General features: G+C 41.5%; 3 protein-coding genes and 2 long non-coding RNA genes across 6 annotated transcripts in view; 2 read left to right on the top strand and 3 right to left on the bottom strand.

The window, feature by feature from the left end:
* Positions 1 to 70: 70 nt before the first annotated feature.
* comt (comatose) lies at positions 71 to 4,254 on the bottom strand. Its single transcript, XM_017159712.3, has 6 exons — positions 3,828 to 4,254; positions 3,672 to 3,760; positions 3,393 to 3,611; positions 1,705 to 3,333; positions 1,491 to 1,649; positions 71 to 837 (listed from the first exon to the last, which is right to left on the bottom strand). Exons 1-6 carry the CDS (start codon positions 3,834 to 3,836, stop codon positions 705 to 707), a joined length of 2,238 nt encoding a protein of 745 aa, XP_017015201.1. The 5' UTR covers positions 3,837 to 4,254; the 3' UTR covers positions 71 to 704.
* Positions 4,255 to 4,420: 166 nt separating this feature from the next.
* LOC108069578 (uncharacterized) lies at positions 4,421 to 10,505 on the top strand. The gene is made up of 2 exons (XM_017159704.3): positions 4,421 to 4,580; positions 7,965 to 10,505. Exon 2 carries the CDS (start codon positions 7,971 to 7,973, stop codon positions 10,005 to 10,007), a length of 2,037 nt encoding a protein of 678 aa, XP_017015193.3. The 5' UTR covers positions 4,421 to 4,580; positions 7,965 to 7,970; the 3' UTR covers positions 10,008 to 10,505.
* Positions 5,088 to 26,091, top strand: part of mew (multiple edematous wings) — a 52,702-nt gene continuing 31,698 nt past the window's right edge. The window contains exon 1 of one of the 2 annotated variants that reach the window (XM_017159702.3): positions 5,088 to 5,767. In XM_017159702.3, coding sequence (XP_017015191.2) covers positions 5,553 to 5,767 — 215 coding nt within the window. In that variant the 5' untranslated portion in view covers positions 5,088 to 5,552. The remainder of the gene's footprint in view (positions 5,768 to 26,091) is intronic. The other variant, XM_070218188.1, reaches the window with a different exon arrangement.
* On the bottom strand, positions 22,139 to 23,376 carry LOC138913941 (uncharacterized). Its single transcript, XR_011419836.1, has 3 exons — positions 22,703 to 23,376; positions 22,438 to 22,650; positions 22,139 to 22,364 (listed from the first exon to the last, which is right to left on the bottom strand). It is a non-coding gene; the product is annotated as an uncharacterized lncRNA (long non-coding RNA).
* On the bottom strand, positions 24,660 to 25,870 carry LOC138913942 (uncharacterized). Its single transcript, XR_011419837.1, has 2 exons — positions 25,730 to 25,870; positions 24,660 to 25,476 (listed from the first exon to the last, which is right to left on the bottom strand). It is a non-coding gene; the product is annotated as an uncharacterized lncRNA (long non-coding RNA).

Raw genomic sequence — 26,091 nt, 5'->3', positions numbered from 1 at the left:
TATTTATGAGGTGTTTTCTGAATCAATTGATGGGGAAAATGGGGAAAATAAGTAAGTAAACTTCAATGGCTAAGATGGAATTTGAGATCGTTATCTTTATTTAAGATATATGTATAACATTGGCGGTTAACAGTATTTGATTTAATAAATATTCAATTAATTAGTTGAAAACGTTCACAAACATTGGTGTTTTCTGCCGCTCTGAGAATGTACTGAAGCGAATCCTAAAATTAAAGGTAACGAGAAAGATTATCATGCTATTAACGAGTTATTTAGCTACGCGTGTCTTTTGCTATAAATGTAATTGAGTATCTGTCCATTTAGCTGTATTATGCTTAACATGCTCTATCCATCCTCTTCAGGTCACGGGTCTCACATATCTGTCTGATTTGATTGAGCTCTGTGGGGGCGAACGAGAACTCGGGAACATGGGAAACTCCTCCGGGATGCGGATTGGATTTTCTTTCAACTGGGCTTTTGGGACCGAACAAACAACGCGAAGCCTGGATCGTATATTCATATATCTGTATGTATATATATATCTTCTGTATATATTTGACTAGTATAAGTTTGCGGTGTATACGTGTACATGGAGTTCTGGAACGCTTCTGATTCGGAGTCATCTCCGGCCCTCTCTCTCTTTTTTTATGCACTTAGAAGCTAATAATTGAGACTGCATTCGGGCACATCCAGTTTCATATCCCTCACTGCCGCGCCACCATGTCCAGGCCGCCCTCCTCCTCCATCTTGGACAGGAACTTGATGGCCCGCTGCGACTGCTCCGTCTGTCGTGCCATGTCGATTAGCCCCAGGAGCTTCTTGATGCCAATGAAGACGCTGGATGGGGCGAAGAATGGGTATTTATGAGTTAATATTTTATCCAGTTTAATGTACAAATAATTAAGTTGGGAAATTTAGAAAATATTGGTTGTAAAATACCTATAAAAATATAAATATCTAAACTAATATAAAAGTCTGGGCATAAAAACGAGAAGTAGAAAAAATCACCCAGAAAGGATAGACATAAAAATCTTAAAAAAATACCCAAATTCGGAAATAATTCGGAGACGCGTACTATATAAAAATATAAATATTTAGTTTAATGTACAAATAATTATGCTGGGAAATATAGAAAATATTGGTTGTTAAATGCCTACATATTAATATAAATATCTAAACTAATATAAAAGTCTGGACATAAAAACGAGAAGTAGAAAGAATCACCCAGAAAGGATAAACATAAAAATCTTAAAAAAATACCTAAATTCGGAAATAATTCGGAGACGTGTACTATATAAAAATATAAGCTATATATGAATATATTATATTCCAAGAATGTATTCAGAAAGCTATTAATTTTGGAGAAAATTGATATATTAAATAAATATAGTGATATCTTTTTAAGTTTGAATAGGAATACATCCTTACGGATATAATATATTATTATATTTTTATAATAATCAAAATTCGTTAAAAACTCAAAAGCCTACCGTTTTCCAGCCATCTTCTTGCCAATCGCCTGGATCTCGCCCTTGCTAAAGATGTCCGTGTGCTCGAGCACGGCCAAAACGTGATCCGGCTGGGAGAGATTGGGCACGTGGAGCACCGAGGTGAAGGCCGTCAGCATCTCCATCTCCTCGAGAACCTCCCTGTAAGAGAGACACCATGAAATACCTATAATAAAACCCTATAACCAATTCTTACCTCCTACTCGAGGTGCAGAGGATGAGCAGCTTGCGGCCCTTCGGCGGCTGTTTCTTGAGCAGCACCAGCAGCGCCTGCAGCGTCATGTTGGAGTAGCGCGGCCCAATCGAACCGTAGTCGAGCAGACGCTCCACATTGTCCACCACAATGCAGCTGAGGGTGGAGCGGTAGGCGTCGTCGAAGATCTTGCGGATGTGCAGGCACTTGGCCGATTCGGTGTAGCCGACCATGTCCTCGGGCGAGCAGACCTTCACGAACGGGAAGTCCGACATCTTGGCCAGCTGGGCGGCCAGCGCCGTCTTGCCGGAGTTGGGTGCTCCGGCGACGAGGACGGAGACCAGGCCACTGGATTCCGGCGCCTTGGCCTGCTGCACATAGAGCATACCGTCCTCGAGCAGATTGCTAACCGGAGTGCCCCAGTTGATGACGCCGCGGGCCAGCATATTATCCAGGATCTCCTGGGCCGTGCCAAAGGCCGGCTTAATGTCGTTCTCCAGCGAGTGCATAAAGTCATCTCGATTCACCTTTAGCTTCTCCATGGCCTCCGGATCGACGGTCACCTTGGCATCGGCCTTGATCAGCCGATTCATGGCGCTCGACTGGGCGGCACGCACCAGACCCTCCAGCTCGGCGCCGCTGAAGTTCTTGGTCAGCGCAGCGATCTCCTTGTTGTCCACATCGTCGTTGATCTTGTTGAAGTCGCGCATTCGCTTCGTGTGGATATTTAGGATCTGGACGCGACCCTGCTCATTCGGCAGGCTGATCTCCATCTGGACTTCGAGGCGACCAGGTCGCAGCAGCGCCTCATCGATCATGTCCCTGCGATTGGTCATGCCGATCACGAGGATATTGTTCAGCTGATCGACGCCATCGATTTTGGTCAGCAGCTGATTGACGACGGTGTCGTGGACACCACTATTTCCGGCCACCGAGCCGCGCTGCTTGCAGATGGCATCGATTTCGTCGAAGATGATGATATGCAGACCACTGTTCGGGCCCAGACGCTTCTCCTCCTCCTCGGCCTCGGCGAACAGGCGCCGCACATTGGCCTCCGACTCGCCGACATACTTGTCCAGGATCTGCGGCCCGTTGACGATCTTCGGTTCGCGGGCATTCAGCATGGTGCCAATCTGGCGGGCCATCAAAGTCTTGCCCGTGCCGGGTGGTCCATAAAGGAGGATTCCTTTGACATGCTTGCAGCCCAGCTGCTCGACGAGCTCAGGCGGAAAGACACGGGAGGCGAAGGCCCGCCGGAATATGGAGTTGAACTCCTTGTCCAAACCACCGATGCCCATCTTGCCAAAGTCCCAGTCCGGATTGATGATCGACTGGCGGACCACCTTGCCCTTGCTCTTGCCCTGCAGATTCAGGGAGCTGTTCTCGGCCTTCTCGAACTGAACCACCGTGTTGCCGAGGATCCTGCCGAAGCGTACGTTCCGCATGGCGGGCTCCTTGCCCTCGCCCAGGCTCTTGGGATCGATGGCCTCCAGGGATTTGACGGCCAGGCCGAGGAGCTTCTTGTCCTTGAAGTTGAAAACTAAGGATTGGCCAACGGTCAAAGCCATGCCAGCGAATTGCATGATGAACTCCTTGGCCATTTGATCGGAATCATAGGGCTCCTGGGAGACACTAGAGATAGATATATTGATTAGTATATTACATAATCCTTAGATATATACTATACTGACGTCTTCTTCTGCAGAAAGTCCGTCTCGAAGGACACACAGGTGATGACATCCGAGCTGGCATCGAAGCGATAGGGACGCACCTCCAGCTCCTGGTTGATGGACACCATGGCCCACTTGCGCTGGACCAAGGAGAAGCCCACATAGCCGCTGGGCACCTCGACGGTCTTCTCCAAGGCGAAGATGAAGTGCTGCCCGGCGGCGGGCGATATGTCCGCATACCTGGGATGATATATGATGATATATAGGGTCTATATAGAGATAACCTTAAGAACCACCTACTTAACTTCATCCGGAAAATCACCCACATTCACTATCGCCCGATTGGTAAGCGAAAGCTCGTCCGTGGGACATTTGGTGGCCTTCAAGCGCTGCAGAAATCATTGTAATCCATTAGTGGACAACCAAGAAAAACGGGGAAAAATCTATAAAACTCACATAAGCCATTTCTGCAGTTTCTTCGGGTTTTTCTCAGGGGTTCCTTACGAGCGTCCCAAAAATCGATATTTATCTTCCAAGGGAGTCCTTCGATGGCCAATAAGCGCAGTTCTACGTGCGAATTAACCGTTGATATGATTTTCTCACCCTGTCACTGACTTGACATAACTATATTTTCCAGTTAATTCTCAAGCAGCACTACCAATATATTTTTTTCCCAACTTTCAGGATAAATAGGGATAAATAGTTATATTTTTCAATCGGGACATGCGCGCCTTTTAAAGTATGACCGCAGGTATATCGCCAGAAAATGTATACAAGTATAACTTACATATCGATACATTTTGAAAATTTAATTTTCCACCCATCATAATTCAAATAATTAAAAACAAACACATAAATATCTGATAAACAGAATGTTAAATTTGTTTTTTCATTCAATATATATCAGAAAAAGAAATAATAACGAATTTTTTTTAAAATTCGGTTTAGATTTAAATCTAGTGGTCCTTAAAAAATGTATAAGTCTAGTAGTTATTGAAAAAACATTCCAAATTTACTGTCACTTTGTATCTTTTGGTTCAGTTCATAAATAAATCATTGTCGTTTTAGTTTTTTGGCATTTCAGAGCATTTCAAAATTAACAATAAATTTTGTACACATTTTTCAGCATAGCGGACAATAAGATTTGGTTACTTTTATAAACTAACGATTTGTTTAAAGAGGAAATTGCCGTTAACCAGTGCAACAACAGTAAGTAGAACGGGCTCACGATGTAGGATCATAGAAAAAATTGGGTTCTTAAAAATTATATCAGACTTAACCAATCCTATTCCAATGACTTGCATTTTGCTTGGGCACCTAAAACACATATATTTTTTACATAATTACCAGTAAATTGTCTTGAATTTTTAAATTAATCGAATAAGTCGAATAGACGCAGCAAAGTAATCGTTATCGAACCTTTCCTACCAATTCCCACGGTTCGCTTGCAACATGTTCGATGGCTGCTTGCAACACGCCGCAACACGTTATTGCTATAAAAGTAAAAAAAAGTCCAATAACGAATATTTAAACTTTAAAATATTTGGCTATTAAATATTTAAATATTAAATAAAATTAATTTTTTGTAATAATGTTCGTTTTTTCTTGTTAGCAACATGTTTCCAGCAACATGTTTGATGCAACGCTTTACGTTTTCACGTTGCGTTATTGCGTTACGCTTTCTTCCAAGTCTATATAAGTGGGCTCGAATTCCTCTCCGTTGTTATTGTTAGTTTTACCCGAGTCGCTTGCGTTTCGTTTGCTACGAAGACGAAAACGAAATAGTATCTGTCGTGTTCGGGGATTCGATTAGGAAACCACGAATCTTATCAAAATGCGTGTGGATTGTGTTTACGTAATAGTATAATAGTATTGTAGTAACTTTATTATTATAGCCGTTTTTTTTTTGCTGTGAGTGCGTGTGAAGAGAGGAAATCGAAAAACGAAAAGTAAAAGAAAAAGAAAAACAGCGGCGAGCGGAAAAGAGCGTGGAAAATACGCTGCGAACTACCTGTTGATCCCAAGAACTCAACGGATTTAGTGTTATTTTTTTCTGTTTCGGCCGTTTGCCAAAGGTCACGGCCTGAAGAACCACCCCCTTTGCCGTGCCCGGTGCACGTGCATTTAAAATTAAAAAATATTTACAAAATATAAAATACAAAAAACACCAAAACACACATCATGGAAGAGTCCCCGTTTCGCTCCACACTATCACCTTTCTCCCCGCGAAGAAAGCTGGGGATTTTGTTGCTTCTGCAATTTGTGATCTGTATCGCCGGCTTTAACCTGGAACAGCGATTGCCGATCGTGAAATATGGCCATCCGCACTCGAATTTCGGCTACTCGGTGGCCACCCACACAATTGGCGAGGTCAATGGGCCCAACAAAACAAATTGGTAAGTGACATCCATGGGATCTACATATAGGAAATTAAACGTGCTGGTTACGCAACTCCAAAAAGAGAATCATTAGCAAAAGTTCGATTAGGTAAAGCGGCTGGAAAGTTAATTAGTTTCAAGCGATAAGCGAAAATAACGAACTAAAAGTTGTTTATAGGCATTTTCACTGAAAGCTTTGCAATAAAGTTAGCAATAATCAATAGCTATTTAAAAATAAAATGTTTTTTGAGTTGAAAAAATATTACAAAATTATGGAAAAATATATAACTTTATTACTTTTATATTTTAAAATAAAGATGCATTATTTATGGTTTTTAGGAATAAAGGAATAATATAACATTTAATACATTACATAGAACTAAATTTTTTAGTCAAAAAATTTGAATTGGAGATATTTTACTCCGTTACCGCTCCTAAAATATGTATTCCAAAAATGCCCTGTTGCCTAAACTCAACTTTTCTAAAGAAATATTTAGGGTAAACAAAACGATGAAGATCAGGTAAAGAGAAGAATCGCCGAGCAACTTGTCTAGGTAAAAATCGAAGGCAAAAAAAAACCAAATTCTTGGCGGCACGCGGGGAATCTCCTCGGTGCGAAAACAGGTTTTTATTTTCGCCAAATCGATTTCAGCTTAATTGACTGGCATTGATTGTTATTAATCAGCAGCACAGACAGCAACAAATTATAATTTGCATTGCAATTGTTGTTGTTGTTGCCGCGGCTTTCGATGTTTGCTAATGCGCGAAACTTGTTTAGAATCGTGTTTTTATTGCTGGATTACCATAAAGTGTTTGAATATTCGAGTATTTCGAGAGATGATGCCAGGCTTTGAATAGTTTTCTGCCAAAACGCAGTGGATTGGAACGAATCGAAATAAATCACATGAACTAAATGCATTTGCTAAATACTGCAATATTCAAAATATATATAGAAATCTCTGTGGAATTTTGTGATATTATATTTTAGAAATTTGTGCAGAATTAAAGTTTGAAAAAAATGCAATGGTATTCAATGAGAATATTGAATTATTTACCAGTCATGAATCATTCATGAATCACTTGTCGAAATTATTTAAATTGTCTCGATGTCTTCTGGGGAATTTGGAAAGACTCATCAACTTTTTAACCAATTTGTTTATTTAGCGATAGGGAAATCTCTTATTTGTCTTTTTTTTGGTATTGGACTGACGATTTGCCCTGTTTGTTTTTGAAATATTTTCCAGTTTTTGGTTGTGTATTTTACATCTTTTATTTTCGCAAATATTTGTAGGTCCGCTTATCGCCTTTTTTTGCCTGGTACTTATAATTTTTTATGGGACAGATAGCGAGCGACAGATAGTCGAAGGAGGAGAACAGTCGAAATGTTTGTTTTCTTTTCCGAGAACCCGGCCCTTTTTCAATATTTTCGCCATCCCCCAGTTTTATGTCTTTTTTTTCGAACTTAACCCTTTTTTACTCGGGCGGATGTCGATAAATTTGCATTTGTCATAGGATTTTGGCGAGACTGGCGGACTCATTAAAGGTGCCAGCGGTCGGGCCTAAATGTCTGCACTCCCTAGAAACGGCAACTAAGTATGATATGAATGTATGTTGGCTGTCCTCCTGCTTTTTCTCTATATATATATATATATAAAGCCAGACCAAACTCGGTAGACAAAACGGAGCCAGACGGCCAATGGCCATAAAAATGGGCAGACAACAAATCTGGAATCAATACAAGACGCGACTTGGATGCGTCCAAGCACTGGGAAAAAAAATGTTGGATATTACGATTTTTTATTTCATTTAAATTTTATTTTGAACTTTTTCATTTAATTATTTATTTGTTTAAAGGGCATTCAAACGGAATTTCCTTTTTAAGTTTGGCAGTTCCGTGTAGAAATGTGAAAACAACATTCTTTTTCTAAAGAATTCGCGTTCTTCCTCTTGAAAATCTTGATTTGAAGGGTGAATTTTGAATGTAAATCGTCTGAACACCAAATGAAAACTCCAAAAAGTGGGCTACCCTTTTTTTCCCGCAGTGTATTAATACCATTGTGGCCCCCTTTTTGGTATTCCCCCAGTTAATCCCCAGCCAGTTTGTATTTGCAACACTTTTAGAGCTGGTCAACTCCTCGACTCAGTTGTCAGTGGGTCAGAGTAATTATGTGCAGTGTGCCTTAAACAGAAGCTAATCCGCCCTCCCCGCCCGCAGGAGAAGATGTCCGGTGGCAAAAGGCGATCGCAGAGCGTGAATCCCACCCCGCCCTATGCCCTCCATCGCGGCATTCGCAATGTCTCGGAGTGCCGGCGCTGCCAGGAATTAGATCCCACCCTGCTGGATCCCCTCGATCCGCGTCGCATTCAGCAGCAGCCGGTGATGATCTACCTGCGCGTTCGCCCGGCCAGTGAGCATCAGGACAGCGATCCTGGCCAGAATGCGGCGGCTCCTGCTGCTCCTCCCCCGGTAAAGCAGAGTGATCGCCCCTGGATGATGATTAGGCCGCCGAACACCGTGCTGGTCAACCGATCGGCCCTGCCCTCCGCTCCCGGCGCAGCCACCGGAGCACCGGGAGTGGGTACCGGACCACCGAGAGTCCAGCCCTCGCACGATATAGAATTTCGATTCCGGCGGGTCTTCGGCGAGCGCGCCACACAGGCTCAGGTCTACAAGGTTATATCGGAGTCGGTGCTCCGGCAGATCTTCATGGGCGGCAGTGGGCTGATCCTCTTGACCGGAGCGAGTGCCAGTGGCAAGAGTTACTCCCTCCTCGGGACCAAGAACGATGGGGGAATACTACGTCGCTGCCTGGACTCCATTTTCCGTTCCGTGGGCTGTGATCTCGTCGAGCGTTATCTCGTGCAGGCGGATAAGCTAGGAGCCGGTTTCACCTGCATCCCATCGCGAACTGCCCAAAAGTTGGCCGCCCAGGAGGATCGCCTAATGCAGGACGTCCAGCCCGCCAATCTCAATCCGAATCCGAATCCGAATCGCATTTGCAGCTGGCAGCTAAATGGGGTGAAGATAACGATGCTTCACAAGCGGCGTGCCTGCTTCCTGGGCCTGCTGATCGTCCAGGACAGCAGCTACTATGATCTGTTCAATCATCGCAGCGAGGCGGAGGGCAGGCCGGCATCGTTGACCCTGCGGGAGGATCGTCGTGGCAGGTGCTTCGCCCTGGGCGCCAATCGGCTGGAGATTCGCAGTGCCGAGGAGGCCGAGCTGATGGTCAAGGCGGCGCTGCAGAAGAGGGATGCTTGGAGCCTCCATGGCGGCAGCCATCTGGTGGTCAACATCTATCTGGTGGTCTACGATAATATCCGGCATCAGCAGCTCCTCGAATGCGGTCAGATAACGATTGTGAAGGTCTTAGCCCCCCGAACCGTTCATTCGGCCAACACTCGAAGGCCATGTGGAGCTCTGAAGACAGTCTACACCCTGCGCAGCTGCATCTCGACGCTGCACAGCAACCAGATGGACGTGCTGAAGGGCAGGCAGCCCAGGAAGAGGCCACCCTGCCGGGAGACGAGTCTCACCCAGCTGCTGCGGCACTTCTTCGATGTTAGCACCCTGGCGAGCGTCGTCTGTTTGGCCACCATTAGCCAGGAGTGGAATCAGGTTTTGGATAATGTGCGTGCTCTAAGATTCGCTGAGGAAACCGTCTACATTCGCGATGAGGAGCAGGCCAATGGGGGTGAAGGTGAGAAGCCCACCGAGGATGATTCGAACTACTTCTCCACCTTTCTGGACAAGAACTTCAGGCCCAACTATCGGGCCATCCGCACGGTAATACCCATCGAGCTGCCGCCCTTCCAGGAGGTCCAATCGCTGATCTCCCTGCTGAGGTCTCAGATCACGAGGCGCAAGCAGCTGATGGCGTCTTCGCAGGGTCTCAGCAAGGAGTTCCTCGAGAGAATGCAGGGCCGGAGGGATGAGGTCTTCGCCCTGCAGGCCACCGCTTTGAGGGAACTCAAGCAGACGATCTACGAGACGGGAAGCCTGGTGGACCAACTGGAGGTGGTCCACGAACCGGTGGCCTACGGCAAGATCTCCGTGCAGGCCCAGCAGGCCGAGAAGCGGGCCCAAATTGCCGAGAACCTGCTGCACGGGCGCAACGAGCAGCTGGAGCGACATGTCAGCCTCACCGAGCACAAGGAGACCGCCGCCTTCGAGGCGACCACAACTGGCGATGCCAGGAGGCGCAAGGCCCAGCAGGAGGAGGCGGTCAAGGCCCGGCCTATATGGCATAATTACTAGAAGATCGAACCTGTCTGTGTTCTCATCAACAGGTGATCCTGGATCTCTAAGGCCATTCCTTCAAGCTTCTGTGATCTTTTGTGTTCTCATCTCAGATGATCTTGGATCTCCCTAAAGGAATCTTCTATGATCTCACCTCAGATGATCTTGGATCTCTAAAGCCATCCCCTCCTTATAAATGGTCGGTTTTAGACTGGTCTAGACTTATATCAAGCTTCTGTGATTCCATCTCAGATGATCTTGGATCTCTCTGAAGGAATGTTATGTGATCTCATCTCAAATATTCTTGGATCTCTCTAAAGGAATCATCTACGATCCCATCTCAATTAATCTTGGATCTCCCTGAAGTAATCCCCATAAACGCTCGATTTTGGACTGGAGAATGTTGTAATTTATACTGGTGTTGAACGATAATTATCCCCGACTAGTCTAACCAAAGATAGAAGCAAGTATGTCAAAGAGTAACTAGGCCAAAAATATATACATTTTGATACAAGACAGCGCCGACTGTAAATGTTTTTATTGCCACGAAAGCCAATGACACACTTTCCCACACAAGTTCCCCATTTTTCGATCCGGGCTTTAAACATTCGGTTTTATAGAGCTCTTCCTCGGGCGAGCAGTGTTCTGCATTCCCAATTAGGTGGAATGCATTTGTCACATTTTGTCAGGCCATGATCAAGGCTATGCTGAAAGAAAAAAAAATATATAAAATGAAAAGAAATATGAAGCGCGGCACAAAAGCCGCCGACTGCAATCAAAAATCCATTTACACGTTCACTCGCACGATCCGTGGTTGTCCAAAGTGGATGGCCGATGGCCCCTTGGCCGCCGGTCATGTGCCATGTGCATTGGGGCTTTTGATTTGCTGACAAGCCAACGTCATGTTCGTCATGCATTGCACCTCCCCCCCTCGAATGTCTCTCTCCTGGACGTGCGGATCACGCGCTTTGTGGGGTCGACGGAATGGGAACTCCGTACAACAAATGAAAACCGACTAACCCGAAGTAGAAGCCCATTGCTCCGGTTAAAGTTCTGGTTAAGCAGAAGGTGAGTAGATAGGGACATTAGGCTAGGGTGTACTACGCACTCTACTCATATCTTTTAAGCCATAAACCGACAAACTTAAATATATGCACTAAACTCAGGGTTAAGTTTCGGTTAAACAAAAAGTCGGTAGATAAGCACATTAGGATAGTTATCATCCCTACGAGCTCTATTCAATAAGCCCCCAAACCTGAATCACTACTTTACTGTGCTTGTACTTCTGTTAAAGCTGTGGTTAATGTCCTGGTTAAAGTTGGGGTTAAGTTAAGTTATACACTCAATTATATACAAGTAAGTAATTTGAATGATTTTCGAAGCCAGTGCTACGTGTTTTTAGTAATGAAAATACACGTTTGCAAAATTATAATAAAAGCAAATAGCCCTTAAAATTGAAAATTATTTTATACGAGCTTAAATGTTCAGGTTATTTTAGTTTTAAGCTTCACCTATATATTATATTGATTTCATCTGCTAATGACGCACTTGAAATCGGAAGAAACACGAGAAGCTGCATTATCTGACCGGATGTGGAGGACTTTTTTTTATTTAATGGAAGGCCGAGGCGATGCAAATAATCGTTTCATTTCATTTTCCTGACCGATAACTGCAGTGCGAAACCTTGAATTTGCAACTCGTTTCATGCCCGCCTTTTGTTTTCTGCTTTATTTGCATTCCGCGATTGTCGCATATTTGTTTTATTAATGAGAGTGCAGTTAACGAAAAGGTACATATGCAAATAATGTCACTCGCTTATCGCCGGCCCATCTTAATTTTTTTTATTTTGTTTCCATTACATACGTGCCGCAATTATCACCCTCGATGATATAGTACAAATTGAGATACGGTGCAGGGACGCCCGATTAAGGTAGACGATTGTTTTTGTATACCCTATAGCCGGCGATTTTATTACACTTGTGGCATTCACAAGACCATAAAGCGCATTTTCCTATATAGGTTGATTTGCTAATTAACATCTACAGTCAATGAGAACTCGTCATGAACTTCACTTTATTAGTTTGTTTATTTAAAATGGAAATTTTAGAAATTTATTTTACTGTACATAGCATTATTGGAATATTTTATATATTATTTTATTATCTTATTATATTTTTGTAGGTTGAAAAGTATTTTAGCTATTTTTTAATATTTTCTATCTTACTATTTGTTTAAATAAAATATATTTTTGTAAGCCAATTAGAGCACTCTTGCCATTTTTTTCTGTGTATAGAAAATATCATAAAATTGTTGTTCTTTCTCCCGACTTGAAAATCTCTGGGATTCCGGGGATCTCGTAGATTTAGTATCTCTTACTGATCTTCTGCTGGTTTTTCCTCCACATCGCATTATTCGTGTAGTTGCCGCCACCATGTGTTCCTTGTTTGCGCCAAAATATAGGAGAAAAAAATGAAGAAAAGCCCAGAGAGAAGAATAAAGAAGAACTCAAAAAACTATTCGGCGAAATGAGGTCAACAGACGCCAAACAGTCGTCGGAAAAAGGGAAGGGGGGTTTTGGGTGGTTGGGTGGTGCTTTCTGGGGTGGGCTATCCACTGGGCTGGTCGACAGTTTATGGTTATTATTGTTGCTTTTTTTTCGCTGCTGCTGGTGCGTGTGTCTATGCGTCTGTATCTCCGCCAAATAGTTGGCCCAGGCCCACCAAAACACCAAAACACCGAAAATAATATAACAAGAACCCAACCCAAAAGCCCATTCCTCATCTCCCCAACCTCCCCTTTCCCATTTCTCCCCCCTCGTAAACAAATGAAGCCAAAAACGCGAAAAGCGCCAAACTAACAGCCGACAAGGAAATGGCCAAAAAACACTTGCTAAGGCAATGTAAGCTGGCAGACATGTGTGTACGAGTATGCCATAAATATGAACACTGGCACGCACAGTGGGGGTCATTAAAATATGCATTTCTTACATAAACATAATTTTATTATAATATTATTTTTTCAAAAGTCCCAAAAATAAACTAGGAAAATATTAAAATACAAAACAAAAAAGTCGATTAAGAAAAATTTCAAATCGGCACCAAAAATCAAAATCCTGATTTTCCTCCCAAAAAAATTAGTATTTCGGTCATAAAAATTTAAATAATGATCCAAATACGGAATGCCATACCTCGTTGAACTCGTAACAAAATTTCCAATAGATCTGCATTTAAACCCAAAAATTTAAAATTTTTGCCATTTTTCGAAAAAATTGTGTGTGTACCCCTTATCAAAAAAGTGAAAATTGGGTCAAAAATTTATTATTTTTAAATCAGCCGAAAAATGCACTGATATTAATTTTGAGGTTGTTAGCTGCTCAAAACAGTGCGCCTTTTTGATTTGGGACCATTATTGTCCAAGTTACAGCAAAAAATCTATAATAAAAAAATAAAATATTTCTTTGTTACCATTTTTTTTGGCTTAATATTATGACCTCTGCTGTGAAACTCTAGGCCCAACAGTGATCGTGGGGTATTAAGTGCCGATTTTCCTAAGGCTGACAGGGGAGAAGGGTGAAAAGAGGGGGGAGGTTGGGGGTGTGACTTCTGGCAGCCAAGATCCATGAGTAAAGTTCACTTGTTCATTTTTAGCTAATCGAGTTCACAGTGAAAATGTCCTATAAATACTGGCATAATAGAACAAATATATTTATTATTAAATAAAGAAATTAATTATTAGTTTAATTAATTTTTTGTATATTTTTCCCATACATTTATAAATATTTTTTTAAAAACCCCAAAAAAGAGCCGAACTGAGGGAAAACTGTCTCTGAAAAACTAAAATCCTTTGTCTATTCTTGGTACCCACTGTATACAGTAAAGCCGCCTGCTCAATGGAACACTGAGCGGGCCATAAACATGCGTGAAAATTCAATTGATTTTCCGGGGAGCTGAGGGCAGAGTAGTTGGCATGCGTATTTATAGAAAATAGAGGAAAATAGAGGGGAATCTACGAAAAGGAAAAATTGCCCATTTCGGTGTGGGAAACAAGAGGCTGGTTCGATTCGGATTCAGATACGGATTCGCAAAGGAAAACCGATCTGGGAACTGGGAATTGGGATTGGCGAGATACAAGGCGGCGCAGATACTCAGATATTCAGAGATACATTTGCAAGAGCCGAGAGACTTGCAACATAATTTCTGCCCGGCGACTAATGAGACCCGAGGCTCCGAAAGTGTTGCCACAGCCTCTCGACTCCGTGAAGCAAAAACCAAAAAAAAAATAGCAGCAAAAAGAGCGTGTGGGCGGCTCTTGATTTATTGCCAATTGGATGGCAGTCGCACAGCAGAAGAATCGCGCTGCGAAGAGCTGCGAAGATTTGGGGCGGAGAGCCCCACTCGAAATCCCAAATCCGAATCAAAATCAAAAGGAAAAATAAGAAGAAAAAACAGCAAACCCATTGCCGCGTGGGTTAAAGGCAGGAAAAAAAAATCAAACACGAAGTTGGGGCAACAAATGGGGAAAAAAGAAACCCTCACGATGATTTTGCGCATAGAAATCAAAGAGCCCACGCCCCCGGGGCCTTTAAAGTGGAGAGAAGAATCGGCCCACTAGAAGAAGCGATCTCCGAAGAATCGCAGTCTCCCCGAGTCTCCCTGAGCGAACGATAAATCAATAAGCCCCGAAAATGTGGCAACCGCTTCCACTCTGCCACCGCTCGAAACTCCGACAAATTGCCCACTGGGCTGGGCAACCGCAATCTCGTAATGACGGAGGATGGGCTAAAGATCAGTGGGTTCAGCAGAGGATCTGAAGAACCGTGGCGACAAAAAGGAGCGACAAAAGCTGGGTAATAATCATAAGTACAGGGGGAAGCAGCTAAGTGAGCTGAAATTACCTAAACATGGAGCTTCTAACTGAAGAGATCTAAGATTTAAGATCTTACCATCGGCAAAACAACAGATCATAATGATAATATTAGATTACAATTCGGAATTACAAATAGATAAAGGAACAAATAAAAATTGAACAGCTAGTAAATCTGAATTGCTATTACTGCATTTTCGCCATTTAAAATGAGATATTATCTTACATTTTGCGATCGAAAAACAGGATCATCAGTTCAATGTGATAACTGGGTTGTCAATGAAAATATGCATGGTTAAATGGAGTATGGGAAAGCTAGACCTCGACCCAGACGAGGTGGCAACCGCAGATCTGGGATCTGAGATCCGATCCCAAGATCATCTCACGCAGATTCCCCGGCCGTGGCATTAACCCATTGGTATCGCAGTCACATGGGTGAGATTTATGGAGCAAATACCGTGGTTACCCCCTCAAAATACCCGATCCCCTCGATGTTTTCTGTTTGCTCCGGGGCTAAACTGAGAATTGTGCGAATGAAACTCGTTACCGGGGAGGGGGAAAGGGAGAGAGAGCAAAGCAGGCCAGACAAAGGCCGCAGATGGATCGAACCATTGCCAATACTCGTACCTGCCTAAGTCACCAAGGTGCACTGAAGAAAATGGGTTGGCAATAGATGTTATCTACCATTTTGAATGTTATTAACATTCTTAAGATTAACATAACATTTTGATGCATTTTAGTAGGTACTTTAACATGGGTCCGAGTTCAAAACCGACCTGAATTTTGGTTTTTTTATTTTCTAAATCTAAATCCATATTTTGCTGATATGTTTCTCTAGCTCGTGTTACTGGGTGATTTGATATGCCGAATAACAATGTTTTATAATAAAATAAAAAAAAAAATTTTTTTTTACTAAATATTCAATTTTGCACATTTTTTTTTGCGTGCCTTGCCAGTAAGCTGAAACTTTGTTGGAATCGCTCTCCATCTCCGCCATGTAGCCCCCCTCGGGTGTTCCGCCCCTGTTAACCTTCCCGTCCACCTCAATCCGGTCCAAGTGGCTTCTTCTTCCCGCTGCTCTTGGCGGATCTGCGATCGTGTTGCTTGCTGTGTTGCTTGTTTCTAATGAAAATTGACGCCGTGCTGGTAATTTGAGTTTTTTTCGTTTGGTTTCTTTCTCCCAGCTTAAGTTTTTACTTTATTTTTTTTTTACTGTTTGGCTGTATTTTTTTCGGGGGGTCTTTGCGTGCTGGGAGATCGCCAGGCGATCGGTTTTGTTTTTCTCCATTTTTTTTTTCTTTTTTGGTTGTAACGATTTTGGCTGGCAGTTTGTTAAACATTTTGGGCCATTCGGGGTGAACCAAATGAAGATCGTATCGAGCCTTTGGGGAGTTTGCATCTGGAATCGCTGAAGAGAAAGAGAGCCCGAATGGAATTGATCACTTCTGTTCGAGTTATGGCAACTCTACACGAGAGCGGTAACCTTCTTTCGCCGAACGGGGTCACCCTTGGCATTATTTGATCAGCTTAAACGTTTTGAGCGGCTCAATGATGTTGGCATTTGTGGCTTAAATGATCTTCATTCATTGCTGGAGTTTAATTGAGATTTTTCTTGAATTCTTGTGCAACTTAATCATGTGGAAAACGTGAAGTTTATGGGGCCTGGGGTTACGTCGAAAATCCCAAGAAAATTGTACTTTAAATATAGGTATTATAAAAATATATTCTGAAATATTTCAAAATTCTTTTCTATTGGCACAACATTTTTGAAATGCAAATCAAACGCTTAAAAACATTTTGCCATCATTTTCCTGCCTTAATTTCTTGTTTTGACACCTCAATCGATCAATTGCGGAGTTCTAAATTATTTCTTGGCATTTCCCTGGTTTTTCACGTTTTTCCTTCGTTATTCATGGGCTTTTCCGCATGATGGTATTTTTCTTCTTTCCTTCTTTTTTTTGGTCCCACAAATTATGGCCTCGGCATTTTCCTGCCTTGATTGCGAGCCGTTCTCTCTTGGCACTTTGAGGCGTTTGGCTTCGCGCAATTTGGTTGCAACTGCCTCAAAGTTTTCCAGCCCCCCTCCCCCCCTCTCTCCCCTCGAAAATCCCTTGGATTTCCCTCCTCATTTTTCCTGAACTGCATCTCTTCACCGGTTCTTTTCTCATGCTGCTGCTAGATTTTCGTGGCTCGTTTATTTATTATGATTATTTATTTTGTTTTACTTAGTTTGCGGCTGCCTGCCACAGATGTTGGCAGTTCATCAGCTGGAAAAGGGGGCGGTGGGCGGGGTGAGGTGCTACCCACACACAGAAACACACAAACAACACACACACATGAGCTGAGGATTGATTAGATTTGTTCAGTTGAAGATTTCCCCGCTTTTCTTCAGTTTTTTTTCTTATGCTGGAAAGTTCAACAAACGGCTGCCACGCCTGCTGTCGCCCACTTTTGGGACGTCTTTGTTTGTCTCCCCCTTTTTCTCCGCCCCCTATTCCTACAGAGAGAGAAAAAAGGGGCAATATAAAAATAAAACAAAATATTGATTCATTTAGAAATTTCTCCTAATGTTGTTAAATGCAAGGTGCTGAGATTTTCAAAACCAGTTTTCTAATTTTAAAAAATTAGAATGCAAAAATTATGGTTCACTTATTTTATTTAAATTAAATTATTTTTGAAATAATTTTAAAATATTTTTTAGTTTTTGCCATGCATGGTAGTTTTTGTATATTACTTCTCAAAGATATGTCTCACATATTTTTGCAAATGCAAATCCCGCCGCCAATCGACTTGCCACGCCCACCGCCCCGCGGAAAACTATGGCACGTGGGTGTTTGGTGGCATGTTTGCTTGACGAATTTTGACTTGGTTCCACATCGACTTGAGTTTCGGTTTTTTTTTTTCGGTTGGTGCAACCCAGCTGCAGCTTCAGATTCAGATTCAGCCGCAGCCGCAACACCCAGACTCAATATAATGGGCCCAGACTTTTGCGCTGGCTTGGGGCAACAACTTTGGCTTTAGCTTTAGCTTCAGCTTCAGCTTCAGCTTCAGCTTCAACTTCAAAAGCAAAGCCATAGCCAAAAGCAACTTCAGCGGCTTCAACATCAACTTCTTCGACTGCGTGTGGGCGCCAAAATCGAAAACTGCGATGGCGACACAACTCTTGATAAGAATAAACGAACACACAGATACACATGGATGTTGACAAGCTTGCAGTGCGGCACTTTTACCGAAAGGCAACAACAGTGCCCCAAAAGAAGGAAAGTCGAGGCCCCAAATGCACTACATAATTAGAATTAAATTTTTTGACTATGTTATTCACATAACAGTTGGGAAATAAATGTAACCAGAAAAATTAATGGATTTAAATAAATTTAATAAATATTATATATTATTTACTATCACTAAACACTAAACCTAAAATAATATCATATTTAGTTCTGACCAATTATAGAAAAAATGAAACCCATAATTTTTGTTGAAGGTCTATAGTTTAATTTAAAAGTATTATTTGAAACTAGGAAAAATCAGGCAATACATTAAACATGTAATTATCAATATTTTCGATATTTTCGTTTCGATAATATCAATATTTTCAATGCAAAGAATATTAAATATCGAAATTATTGATATTTTTCAAATTCCCATCAAAATTTATTTTTTAAATTAATTTTTAGTTCAGAGAAGTTTTTAATATTAAATAGAACGATCTTGAAATATGACGATACCCCTTCGCAAGAGAAGTTTAACTTCAACTCGTTTCGTTGTTGTCCGCGTTGTTGTCGCCGTGTTTTATGCACTTGGGCTCGGGCTGCACTTTATGAGTTGTATTACTTGCAGTCCATAGACCTGCTTTTCTGTTCTCTGCCTCTCTGTTTTCAGTTTCCAGCCTTTCTGCGGCTTATTTGCTTTCCAGGTAAGTTTATCTGGCGGAGCTGCAGTCATGGCACCAAACTGTCGTATCTGTGTGGGTCTTCAACTCCCCATGGGTTAATTGATAAGGTTATTGTTTTCAGTTTTCCGTTTTCAGTTCTCGTTCCCTTTATTTTGGAGGGCGTTTTTCTAACCCCCCAGCCCCCCTTTCAAAAAATCCAGGGGGCGTTTTTCGAATGGGGGCGTCAACTGGCAGAAAGCCAGAGTACTGGAAAACCAGAAAAAAGGTGCGATTAAGCCAAAGGCGTTCAAACAGTTCGTTCAACTGACAGTTTTCCGGCAAAGTTCTTGGCTTTGTTTTTTTTTCTTGTACCTACTTTTCAACTGATTGATTGCCCTGATTGATATTTCCTGAGAAACTTTGGTTCTTAGCTTGATTTATGGGATTAAATGGAGTGGAAACTACAACCAAGCCATTACAATATATTAAAATATAAATATTCTAAAAATCCTAATGATATCATAACTTTTTGTCCTTGGATTCTCGTGAAACTCATGAAAATTCTTAACAATTTCTCGAAAAATTCCCTCATTATCCCCATGGAATTCACAACTCTTTTATTTAACCAAATTAAGTCGCCAAGATCCACTTTCCATGACGAGCTTTTTGAGCCATCAAATTTACGAACCGTTGACGCCAGACATCGTCAACTTCTTTGGGTTTTTTTTGTTGATTTTCGTTGTTGGATTTTTTGACCTTTGCTGGAAAATCATTCTATCGGAAAAGCGTGTTTCTCTTTCATTAAGTTCTCTTCTTTTTTTCTCTCCCCTTCGCCGGCTCTCATTTCAATTTTTATATATTTTTGTGGGGCCCGTAATTAAAAAGCAAATCACGTTTCGTTTTATGATTTCGTCGGCTTTTCTCGGGCTCTTCAGGCGTGGGTAGTGGTGCTGCTTTCGTTTCTTGTTCAGTGAAAGTCTCCGATTTTCATAGCATTTTCCCCGATTTTTTGGTCACTTCCGCCGCATGGAAAATCTCACAGATAATTAATTTCCGAATGCGCGAATCAAAACGCATGCGAAACGTTGGAAAAGCGCACTCGAGCATGCCGAATGTCGAATGGGGAAATTATGTCACATACGCAGAGGAGATCGTTTCTAAGTGGCCAATTAATTGGGGGAGCCAATCGAATTTCCCATTGTCGCCGCACAAAACGCTAATGGAAATTGGGTTTATGTTTGGCAAGAATTCATCAAGAGTTATGGTCGCCAATTTGCCGCTTTTGGCCAGCTGCTAGGCATCATTATCTTGTTTGGTTTTTCGGTTTGCCGTTCCCAGGCGAATTCCCAATTTTAAGCCAGTTTCGGTTTTAATTTTGCGATCGCTTCTCGTTTTAATGGGCCATAAACATGATCTACATCGTCCGCCATTCAGCGATCCAATTTAGTTGCGGTTAATGCCGAAATGTTCAGCCAGCAGAGAAAGCGATCTAAATAACTGGGTGCCGTAAACTATTTGTAATTATTATTAGAGTTTAGGTTCTTGAGGTTTAGGTTCTTGAGGTGGATTAATTATGGGCTGTAATGGGCTTGAAATAGGTTTTAAATTACATAAAAAACTTTATTACTTAAAGCCCTATTATAATTATTGTTAAATTCGATTTTTCAGATTTTTAAAAATAAGGGCAAAATATAAATGTTAATTTTAAAAAATTCTTTAATTACTTTTGTTCCTATTTTGACTTTCCTTTCATTTTTCAGGCTAATAAAAAATGTATTTTAGTTTACAATTTGATTAAAAATACAGTATTTATGTTGTACTAAAAATGTATTTAAATAGTTGCTCTGCAAATAGCCAGTAGCTTTCCATTTCTCTTACCGACTTTTTCGGTTTGTTTTTTTTTTTTGTGGGCGTGGGCTGATTCATTCGTTTGGCAATTAAGGCGCTGGCAGCGGGTGGGCGTGGCACTTGGCACGACCCAATTACGGGCCACCACCCACTCGGACACCCTGCTGATCGAAAAGGAAAACAAAAACGGGAGGGAAAAGCAATTAATATTTTTCCCCCTTTCATTTGCCGTGGCAAACATATTTCGCATTACGCATACGCCCGGTGGTGCGGACCAAAATGTTATTAAAACTTATTTGTTATTTGGCGCACATAACTTGTTTGTGGCAAGCTGCCTACGCTTGTGTATTTTTTTTTTTGTATTTTTCTTTTGATTTTGCAGCAGCTGTCTTTGGCTGCTGCAACATGTTGCTGCTGCAGCTTCCGTTTCATTGGCATTTTCAACGCTTCGTTGAGGCTGACGTTGATTGCCAAAGCCGCAGGCGAAATCCCGGGCTGGAGATCGAGATCCCTAAGCCCGCAGCCCTACAGACATTTGCATCCCAGCCAATGGCAGCAATTTGCGGCAGCCACACGAGAAATTCCAATCAAATTGGCGTCGTTTTTGAACCGCTGTGAACCCGCTCGCCAAAGTGGCCCTGGCTAAAAGCAATTGTCTGTCATTTAGCCAGCACCTGTTGCTCCGCTGAGAACTTGTTGCTGCTGCAAAGAGCAACAGCAACTGCAACTGCAGCAGCAGCAGCAGCAGCAACTTTTGCAGACGGGCGCGGCAAATCAGCTGTCAGCAATTTGTTGTGATCAATTTATTAAAAGTCTCTGATCGGATCGGTTTGAAGGACGAGGCTGGTCCGGCGGGTCCAGCAGAAGAGCCGAGATAATCACAGAGCCGACTCATCTGCATAAATGCCTTCCCCCTCGCCTCCGGACCACAGCCACCCATCCAGTTCCCGGAACTCGCAGCAATTGTGGCACCTTGCCCTGGAATTTGTCATTGTTGTGGCACTACAACAACTACGGGCTCGCAGGTGCACTCAAAAAAATGAGGAAATATAAAAGAATATATTTGCAAATAAAAAAAAAAAATTAATAATTAATAAAGCTGTTAAATGATTTTATTGCTAATTAAAATGTAATGTCCATTTAATGTTTTTAGAGACTTAAATAAGTAAAGTTTACCAAAAATACAATTTTCAAAATAATAACAAAATTAAATTATTAATCTTATAATTGTTATAATAACAAAATTTATAGTTTTGAAAAAGTGAGGCATATTTCGTAAATATTGTTTATAAAAAACATTTAAATAAAACTATTTATTACAAAGATTTAAAAGGCGGCAGAAATTATTATTATTTTGATTTTTTTCTTTTATTCTTTTCTTGTCTTTTTTAACATATATAAAGTAGAACATTTTTATTATTTTTTTTTTTCATTATTCAGAATTGCCCATTTTGTTTGTCAGTGTGTTTAGCAAAAGCAAGCAGAGCTGATGGCCAAAACTGCATTTACATGTTCGCCAGTGTTGGGCCAAGAAGCCAGATCCCAGAACCCAGAACTCACAGAACTCAGAACTGAGAACCCGTCTGCAGGGTTCTCTCGAGGGAATGCGGATTGGAGATCGGAGATCAGTTGGGAAGTTAAAAGTGTCGGGCAACTGGGGACCTGAAAAACCTCTTCGAATTGCCCCCAGCACTTTAAATCACTGGGATTTCTGTGGGTTATATATGCGTATACATATGTTATGGGATATATTCGTACATCTTCGTATATTCCGGTGCTGAGTAATTTTGCTAGATATTTTTGTGCAATTTCCTGTCATGATCTTTACTTTGACTAAGCAGATTTCTGTATAATTTTACTCACCTGTTTTTTATATGACTTTCATAAACAATCTCAGCCGACCAGGAATTCTGATGATATCATTAATTACTCTGATTTTATGATCTGTGACTTATCTTTCTTTAAATTATTTTTTTTATTTAATTTTAAGTTTCTATAAACGAAGTTTTTTTTTTTATTGTTAACTACTCTAAAAGTATTTTCCTTTCGAAATTGCTGGCTTTTTTCAAACATTTCCTGTAAAAAGCAAGTTTTAATTTAACACATATTTCAAGAATTTTCCTTTCACCTGCCTGAAATTGATGGAGCATTCCATGTACTTGTTATTTCCCGAATTCCCCTTTGCTAGCTCCATTTAAATCACTTTTTGGCCCATCAATGGTTTCCTTTGGCCCAGGCCACTCACATTCGCCGCATTCCTATATCTATATTGAAAGCCCCCCTTTTAAATTTCTCATTGCTCAGCTTTCCAACTTGCATCTCCCCGCGCTTTCCAATCACAACTTCTCCAATTCACAGTCCGCTAATCACTTGGCCACAGTTTCAGTCACAGTCGGGGTCACCATTTCATCACCCTTTTCCCTCCGCTTTTCCAGTGAGGAAATTAGCAAAGTGCTGGCAAATGATCCAGAGTCCAGCGAATGGGACACTTTGCAGATGGCCCGTTCAATGGGATCCGATGCGGATGCAAGTCATGAATGCCGGCACATTCATGACCAGTGGCCCAGTAGCCAGTATACCCATTACCCAGTATCCAGTATCCAGTATACAGTGCCAAAAGCAAAGGGCTGTCCACAATTGCGGGCACAGCTGCTGTTTCTGCAGATCGCAGATCGCACATCGCAGATCACAGATCACGATGGGCTGTCCGCTCACGCTAATGAATGCTGATGATGACGAAGTGCATGCCGGCCATCTCTGCATACACTGAAAGATATATAATGTTTCTTGAAAATATGTAATATTTTTTTACTATATTTTGGAATATATTTATATTCTTAGCAATCGCACAGATAAATATTTTTAATGTAAATATATTGACTTTTTTAACGAGATTATAATTTTCTTTTTTTAAACATTTTTAATGTATTACAATAATCTTAAAGTTCCATAAAAAATCTTAAATTTAAAAAAGAGAATTGCCTAATTTGTCTATGCTTTAAAACATAATAAAATAAAAAAACACAAAAAAATATTATTAATTGTTATTATAAAACTTTCAGTTTTTAAATCTCCGCTTTATAAATATTAATTATATTAATATTTTTCAGTGCTTAGTCGTACAAAGTTCGGAGGGAGAAAGAGATGGGGATATTAAAGTTAGGACAGGAAAGAGAGAGAGGGAGAGAGACGGTCTTGTTCGGTTGATATTTTTGCGTGCCGCAATTTCAATTTGTTTGGCCACTTGAGGCCTTCCTGCCCCCTGAATCGCCCCTTTTCCATTGGCATTTTCAATGTCCATCCGTCTGTCTTTCACTTTTGAGGCTGTCTTGCGATCTGCAGAGCGACTTGCGCAAGCATTTTACTTTATTGGATGGATGCCGACCACTTGAAACCCCTCCGGACGCCTCTGGGAGCCCCTGATTTCCACCGTTTGCCTTGACAGCTTGCACTTGAACTAAAATGCCTCAAACTCGCTGCTGCCGTTTTTTCTTGATTTTTTTCTTGTTGACAACACACAAATGGAAAGTACAAATAGAAACCGAGCACCGCTTCTTCTTTTCAGTGGCTTTAGTGTTGTTTTTGTGTCTTGCTAACGGATTTTTGCCCGCTCGGCTGCATTTCAGTGGCTTAGCCTTGAAAAAACACCATGTGTATCTGTATCCCCAGCATTCGACATACATATTCGATTTGGAGCCGACTGACTGTAAACGGAAATGCATCAAGCCATTTTCTCACCTCGTTTTCTTCGTTTTTTTTTTCTCTCGATCCAACTGGAATATCATCGTTCTTGTCGTTTGGCCGGCTTTTTATCCGCTTTGGTTTTTATCTGGCTGACTTGTCACTCCGTGGTTATTGCTCCCGGTACCTCAACCCCCACCCCCCGGCTCACCCACCCCCTAAAACTTACTCCTCTCACCTGTCCATCAAGGCTTATCTTTTTGAAGACGGGGTGCTGGGGGCTCCAGAGTTATAGCTCCATTTACCTGCTGATAAATCCCAACACTTTGCTTCCTCTCTTGGCTGCAAGATACATACACAGGGAAAAAGACTTAGAGAATGGGGTATAGAATTTAAAGAAAATGTTCTAATTTTTAGGCTGTTTAATAACCTTCAAGGTTACCTATAAAACCTTGTAATATTTAAGATCTCCCGAAGTATTGTTAACATAACAAATACTATATTAAATATGTTTTTCTCTGTAATGAGTTGGTTCCACTCTCGAGACCCTCATTTTTCTGTATCTCCCCTCTTTTTTCAATTCCAGTTTCAGTTTCGTTGGTTATTCTTGTATTTTTGTCTCGCCTTTGGGCCTTGCACCTTCTTCTGCTTTGCTTTGCTCCTTCTACTTCTTCATTGTATCCACAGTTTTGACTTCTTTTCCTTTTTTTTTAATATTTCCAACAAGCGACTGGCATTCCTTTCATTATTTATGGACAAATTTTAAGGCGCATTCAAGGTCGTCAAATACAAAAATATACAGGAAAGAATTCAATTAGGATGGCGGGCGTGATAAGTCGAAAATGAGCTGGTTTTCGATTCAGAGTTCTGCAGTTTAAACGCCCCCTTTTTTTTAAATATATTTATTTTATTATTGCTGCTCAGCCAGCTGTGCCAAAATCAACTGACTGACCAACTGACCAAAATCGTTTCAGGCTACTGTTTCATTTTCCTTTTGTTTGCGTCCAATCGAGGGGAAAATCCATCTGAAAGGGGGAAAATCCAGGGGGTGGTGGAGGGGGAGGGGGTGACGCAGGCGGAAGCGTCAACATCCATTAGCCACAGGCCAATGAGCCAATTAGCCAACTGCGAGCTATTCAACTGCCACCCCCAAGATCGATGGAAAGCCACTCGAAACCCCAGGCACAAAATGCAGCTTCAACTATGCCCGCAAAATGTGCACTGGAAAAAAAGGTAAAAATAAATAACTATATGTAAAAAGGGGAACAAAAAACAAAACCAAATAAAAAATTAAATTAAATTCAGCATTTAATTGTAAGATTCAAATTCATTTCTGAATATATCATACAAAATTAAAATTAACCTAGAAAAATTTAATTTAATCTTGCAAAAATATTTTTAAAAGTCTTGAAAATAAGAATAGCAAGGGAGATATTTTAACTATGAATTAAATAAAATAATTTGAAATAGCTACTTTTTCCTAAAGAAGTTGAATCCAAATTCGATGTCAATTTATTTTTCTCCGTGTCCCCTGAGGCCGAGCTGTCATCACTTTCGCTGTCGCCCGAAGGAAAATCTGGCCAATTACCCGGGGGGCGGAAAAGGGGTGCGGGTCTTTCGGCTTTTTCGGACCTTAGATGGACAACTTTAATTAGCAGCCGGCGACAATCGAATCGCTGCGAATCGAATCGTTGCGAATCGGATTGCAATGGATCGATCGCTTGCGCAGTTATTTCATCAATGACATTTAAGGCTTCATTAAAAGTCCTGCAAACGGGCGTGACCTTATTTGGATCGGCGGTGGGACAGAGAGGGCGATGCAGGAGTCGAAGGGAT

The sequence above is a fragment of the Drosophila takahashii genome, chromosome X (assembly GCF_030179915.1).
Source record: "Drosophila takahashii strain IR98-3 E-12201 chromosome X, DtakHiC1v2, whole genome shotgun sequence".
Taxonomy (NCBI): Eukaryota; Metazoa; Arthropoda; class Insecta; order Diptera; family Drosophilidae; genus Drosophila; species Drosophila takahashii.
The sequence above is the reverse complement of the archived record's forward strand: the minus strand, read 5'-3'. Positions and strand labels throughout refer to the sequence as shown.